Source organism: Heterodontus francisci, chromosome 47 (genome assembly GCF_036365525.1).
Source record: "Heterodontus francisci isolate sHetFra1 chromosome 47, sHetFra1.hap1, whole genome shotgun sequence".
NCBI lineage: Eukaryota > Metazoa > Chordata > Chondrichthyes > Heterodontiformes > Heterodontidae > Heterodontus > Heterodontus francisci.
The window spans coordinates 10,050,707-10,057,304 of NC_090417.1; the positions used below are offsets into that span (position 1 = coordinate 10,050,707).

Here is a 6,598-nt window from a genome sequence, read left to right on the forward strand (position 1 = left end):
GATGTCAAGGGCAGTCACTCTCACCTCACCTCTTGAGTTCAGTTCTTTTGTCCATGTTTGAACCAAGGCTGTAATGAGGTCAGGAGCTGAGTGGCCCTGGCAGAACCCAAACTGAGCGTCACTGAGCAGGTTATTGCTAAGCAAGTGCCGCTTGATGGCACAGTTGATGACACCTTCCATCACTTTACTGATGATTGAGAGTAGACTGATGGGGCAGTAATTGGCCAGGTTGGACTTGTCCTGCTTTTTGTGTACAGGACATACCTGGGCAATTTTCCACAATGCAGGGTAGATGCCAGTGTTGTAGCTGTACTGGAACAGCTTGGCTAGGGGCGCGGCAAGTTCTGGAGCACAGGTCTTCAGTACTATTTCTGGAATATTGTCAGGGCCCGTAGCTTTTGCAGTATCCAGTGCCTTCAGTCATTTCTTGATACCACATGGAGTGAATCGAATTGTCTGAAGACTGGCATCTGTGATGCTGGGGACTTCAGGAGGAGGCCGTGATGGGTCATCCACTGAGCACTTCTGGCTGAAGATTTTTGCAAATGCTTCAGCCTTAACTTTCACACTGATGTGCTGGGCTCACCCATCATTGAGGATGAGGATATTTGTGCAGCCACCTCCTCCAGTTAGTTGTTTAATTGTCCACCACCATTCACGACTGGATGTGGCAGGACTGCAGAGCCTAGATTTGATCCGTTGGTTATGGGATCGCTTAGCGATGTCTATCGCATGCTGCTTACGCAGTTTGGCACGCAGATAGTCCTGTGTTGTAGCTTCACCAGGTTGACACGTCATTTTGAGGTATGCCTGGTGCTGCTCCTGGCATGCCCTCCTGCACTCTTCATTGAACCAGGGTTGGTCTCCTGGCTTTATGGTAATGGTAGAGTGGGGGATATGCCGGGCCATGAGGTTACAGATTGTGGTTGAGTACAATTCTGCTGCTGCTGATGGCCCACAGCGCCTCATGGATGCCCAGTTTTGCATTGCTAGATCTGTTCGAAATCTATCCCATTCAGCACGGTGGTAGTGCCACACAACACGATGGACAGTGTCCTCAATGTGAAGGCAGGACTTCGTCTCCACAAGGACTGTGCGGTGGTCACTCCTACCAATGCAGTCATGGACAGAAGTATCTGCGGCAGGCAGATTGGTGAGGACGAGGTCAAGTATGTTTTTCCCTCGTGTTGGTTCCCCCACCACCTGCCGCAGATGCAGTCTAGCAGCTATGACCTTTAGGACTCGGCCAGTAGTGGTGCTACCGAGCCACTCGGTGGTGGACATTGAAGTCCCCCACCCAGAGTACATTTTGTGCCCTTGCCACCCTCAGTGCTTCCTTCAAGTGCTGTTCAACATGGAGGAGTACTGAGTCATCAGCTGAGGGAGGATGGTAGGTGGTAATCAGTAGGAGGTTACCATGCCCATGTCTGACCTGATGCCATGAGATTGTCGTTTCCGGTGCCTAGGTCGATGCCGGGTTGTCCGTCCGGTTTCATTCCTTTTTATTGACTTCGTAGCGGTTAGGTATAACTGAGTGGCTTGCTGGGCCATTTCGGAGGGCATGTAAGACATTGCTGTGGGTCTGGAGTTACATGTCGGCCAGGCCAGGTAAGGACAGCAGATTTTTTACAACAATCGACAATGGTTTCATTAGACTAGCTTTTAATTCCAGATTTATTAATCAAATTCAAATTCCACCTCCCCATGTCCCCAGAGAAATACCTTGGGTCTCTGGATTACTAGTCCAGTGAGAATGCCACTCCGCCACTGCCTCCCCTTCAAACTAATCCTGGGAATTCAGGGCCTGTTTGTGTTCTCAACATTGAACAGATAAAGCAAAAGGGACAAGTTGTGGCCTGAAGAGAAGGCAGAGCAATAAAGTATGGTTGATCAATGAAAGTTAGGATGCCTGTGTGAAATGGGTCCTTTGCTCAGGCAATGGACTTGTGTGTGTTCTTTTTCAAAGTAATCGTAAGAACAAAGTTTCTGCTGCGTTGACAAATGAGGTTAATTCTTTAAGGTCGGGGGCATAAATCTCTCTTCTAGCAGTTTCCAGAAGCCGTGTGCAATTTGATTTATTTTCATAATGCAAGAAGAAAAAGATATCTTGATCGATTCTGCTCTTGGTGGAAGGAGCATGTGCTGGGCGCGGAGGGGGCACGTTTGTTCGGGGCGGGGGCGGAACCATTCTGTCTGGCTCTTTGCGCGGGGTCGGAAGCTGATGAGGAACGGACAGGAAGCAGGTGGTTGAGAGGGAATGGGGACTGGACACAGGTAACAGAATGGCGTTCGCATCAGTTTTTCTTGTAGTTCGGATCCCGGCATTGTGTGTTGCGGGGTTGTTGGGGAAATGTGAGGAGCAATATGTCAGTAAGTGGGGGAATGGGGCATATGTGACAACCAGTGGAGCTCGTGCCTCTGGGTCAAAGGGTGAGAGGTCATGGGTTCATTCCCCACTCCGGAGAATTGAGGACAAAATGTAGTCTGACTCTCAAGTGCAGTACTGAGGGAGTGATGCACAGTAGGTGGTGCTAAAGCTTCATTTCTGGTTGTGGGATCTTTCTGTGTAAAATAGATGCCGCAACAGTGGTCACTAATTGATTTAAGATGCATTTTGGCTAAGGGTCTGTGGAGCTGGGCTGACGCCAGAAAGGTGCTGGATTATTCTTCGGACCCAGTTGGTTCATTGGTTTCCTTATCCAGGCTTCCTGAAACCAACTTGAGTTATGTTTTCTATGTTTTCTCCTGTTTTGCTGGCTCTTTGCTGACATGAAGCATTTACCAGGAATTTGGATACTGGTGAGCTTGGAGTGTGGGTGAGCAATGTAACTCTATGCAGCTCTGTTCAGTGTAGGCAAATATTTCCTCCTGATGGATAAGGCTTCTGAGTTGTAGTGCTAGTTTTGCTTGATGTTCATTCAAAAGCATTTATGCATTGATGCCCAAATGGCATTAAAAATGCAGCAAAACCTTTTACCTGATTGTCGAGTTGGAGTGATGAAATTCCTCACACTTTCATTTGCTGCAGGTCTATGTATTTTCAAGTTTGTTGAATCTTTGTGTACAGTCTTGACAGATGAATTCTCTTGTTATCTTGTTCCAGGTGTTGACGAGCTGTGTTATGATGCCTTCACGTAACAATGCTGCTGCTGGGGTCTCCGGCAGCAAAGTGAAATACTCTAAGCTTGCAGACAGTGACGAGGGTTACATTGACCTGCAGGTTAGTACCTGATAATGGCTGTGTGTTCTGAACATTGAAGTAATAATCAGCCTCCTTGTTTCAATTCATGATTTGGGAACTGGCGACCAACCATTTAAAGCTCCTTGAACATTGGTCAATGACTCAGTTGTTAAATATACTGCCAAGTATCAGTCTGACCCGTGCACATGAGAAATGCCCCATTTGGGAGGGCCTCATCAGTTAAATGGCCTGCCCACACTAACTGGACTCCGCAATGACTGACGAATGGAAACTTGAATGAGGTGCGGGAGGACTTTGAACCCCTTAATAGTTAATGCCTTCACAAGAAGAGGAGATAAACATATTGGGAGAGGGGAAAGACAGTAAGATTTTTCAAGGAAAAACATTGGAGGAGGGTGAAAGAAAGACTTGGATTTATCTAGCTTCTTTCATGACCTCAGGACGTGCCAAAGTGCTTCACAACCTATTCAGTACTTTTGAAGAATAGTCAAAAATGTAAAAAATTTTTGAAGAATTTGTTGTTTGTTAACAGCAACTTGCTTTTCTATAGTGGCTTAACTTTGTAAAACGTCCCAAGGTACTTCCCAGCATTGTTATCAAATATCATTTGATGTCCAGTCATGTAAGGAGATAGAAGGACAGGTGACCAGAACCTTGTTAAAGTGGTCGGTTTTAAAGAGCATCTTAAAAGAGGAGAGAGAGGTGGGGAGAAAGAATCTTCTCACAACTGCAGGATTTCTTGTCACTAGTGTAAGAGTTGTGTTGCCCAGTTCTCAGAGATTTAGGCATTTCTTTTTCTATTTCCCGACAGTTCAAGAAGCTTCCTACAAAAATTCCATATAAGGCAATTGCACTCGCAACCATCTTGTTTGTGATTGGTTTGTTGCTGATTACCATTGGTGCGCTCCTGCTGACCGGATACATCAACAGCTCAGTAAGTTTCACACTGCTCCGCAATGCAGGTTTTCAACTCCGTTCCCATTGAGAGAGACTGAATTTATGACTGGATGTTGCAGCTTCTTTAAAGATTTCTGTAATCTGCCTTAACTTCGTGAGCACCTACTACTATACCTTTTTAATGTGTTCCATTTACGACTTACCTCTGGGATAAAATTGCGATTCTGGTGCTGGATTAAGGACAATTCTACCCTTAAAACCTCTATCCACTGGGCGCCAGATGATGATGATGTAAATTCAATTCAAATAGGTCATTAAAGCAAGCAGAGAGAAAGTTTTATTATCATCAATATGTGTTGAATATGATTTGAAATCACATTCTGCCAGTTAAAGACCACAGTCTACTTCAGTGGACATGCTAATCCTCTATTCTACTGGATGAAGTGTCTCAGGTTTACAAAAAGAAAACTAGTTATTCCATTTTTTTTTTATCTCTTCCAGTACAGTGACACAACTTGGCCGGTGCTGATCATTGGGATCTTGGTTTTTCTTCCTGGCTTTTACCATCTCCGGATTGCGTACTATGCCTCCAGAGGATACCGAGGCTACTCCTATGATGACATCCCAGACTTTGATGACTGAAAACTGTTGTGTTCCTTTGGATGACTGCTGTATGCAGTCTGCTCAGAGGCTGGCTGTGATGGATAAGATAAGAGAATTCCCATTCCTCGTGGTTGGGTTGTATTAAATGGAATTCCAGCTACATTACAATAATACAGTTAGCACTGGTCACCTTCACTCCCCTGCTGATCAGATGTATATTTCAGACCTTCTGACTGATTTGGATTTTTCCAAATGTTGGTGTTGAAGGTGTTTTCCAAGTACTTCTCTCTATCTGTTAAAAACTATCAATATAAATATGGTGATCATGGACTGGCATGTTTGCTTTGGATCAGGCAAGCTTCCAGCCTGCAGAAAATTTGTGCAGCCACCACACCCCCCACCCCCTGCCCGCCACTGCAGCAAATCGCACCAGCCCAAGACTCCCAGACTCCTCCCCATCAGTGACAGCATTGTCAAGGAGTCGTGTCTCTGACTTGAGAAAAACTATATCAAACCTGTCAAACCGTATTTTAATTAACCTGTTTCAAATAAATGGGACAGAGTACTTGGAACTGTCATACTCCCATTAACTTCGCAACAAGTTACATTTGAGCATTGTGCCACATGATAGCCTGATCAGAAGGTTTCTTTTGTAGTTAAGGTTCTGCATTATGTTCCACTGAATTGCCTTTTAAACACTAACGTTGAGTAAGGTAGGTCCATCACTGACATCGCAAAATTTGCAAGGCTTTTCCAGGTTTTGTTAGTCAAGTGTCGTAACGGTTGAGTGAAATTTTTGTGCTGTGTCCACTTAGGGTGACTTGAGCTGTAGTGGGAGAGAGCATTTTAAGCTAAGTAACACTGTGGTCAAGTACGAATGTACACACATGAAGTATTTCACACAACATTGAAGTTTGTTGACTCTAGGTTTTCAGTATTGTATTGATCTTGCAACACTGAATCTCCAGCTTTCTGGGCTCATGAATGGGACAGTGAATTATGTTTACAGATACAACCTCAAAATCACTGGGAAAAATGAAATGGGCACGAGTTCATTGGTAGCCTCTTGTAGTCGGGTCTCAGACTTGTGTTAAATATGAATGCTGGTGATCGCACTTTTATTCCCACAACAGGGACTGAACATTTGTGCTTGAGAAAACATACATGCGATAAACTGCCTACATATGGGCAGTACATATTTCCACACCTTGTTGTGACATTTTAGTATAGGCTTGTAATTTGAGGTTTTCTGTTGAAGCAATCTTTATACTGTGGAACCATATCCCTTGGATGTGATTCTGTATTTGGTTTGGGTCACACTGTTGCTGAACCCTGCTCCCCTGATATACTCTGTGCACACTTGACTCACTTTTGCGACTGTCAATGTACCAGATGTAGCGAGAGATTTTGTATGGAGCACCGATGGGTCAGACTGGCTCCCTGTCTGTGCTTAGACCAGAGCTGGCAGATCCAACCTAAGCACCACCGGCAGGAGCCATCTAGCTTTGACACCCACAGCTGTATCTGCGAGAGATACTGACCAAAATGAAGTAGGGTTTGGGACCAATGTGGGTACTCGTGTTGACCCGTTAATGCTACAGGACTTCCTGATGGTGGTCGTGGGAGAGCAATCGGGTCTTCCCTGCTTTTTTCTTCCCGCTGAGCCTTTGAAAAGTATCAATTTTTTTTCAAACAAGGCTTTTTGTTTTGAAAGCCGTATCCCTTGACCATTGGCACAATGACTCACCCAATTGACTTGTAGCCTGTTGTTCTGAGCTTTGTTTGCAACAGCTTAAGCTAAGTTCTTTTTTTCTTCACTGAGCCAGTACTTTTTTTTTTTAAAGTTTCCCTCTTCTGGCTGTAGGAAAGGTCATTTTCAGAGCTGTTTGGCCTGTG

General features: G+C 44.9%; 1 protein-coding gene across 2 annotated transcripts; it reads left to right on the forward strand.

The window, feature by feature from the left end:
• Positions 1-2,212: 2,212 nt before the first annotated feature.
• Positions 2,213-5,274, forward strand: LOC137357251 (transmembrane protein 230-like). 2 transcript variants are annotated; one of them, XM_068023443.1, is made up of 4 exons: positions 2,213-2,274; positions 3,104-3,220; positions 4,014-4,136; positions 4,601-5,274. In XM_068023443.1, exons 2-4 carry the CDS (start codon positions 3,122-3,124, stop codon positions 4,739-4,741), a joined length of 363 nt encoding a protein of 120 aa, XP_067879544.1. In that variant the 5' UTR covers positions 2,213-2,274; positions 3,104-3,121; the 3' UTR covers positions 4,742-5,274. The 2 variants fall into 2 exon arrangements, with proteins under 2 accessions (XP_067879544.1, XP_067879545.1); XM_068023444.1 differs by lacking the exon at positions 2,213-2,274 and adding an exon at positions 2,436-2,521.
• Positions 5,275-6,598: the final 1,324 nt, after the last annotated feature.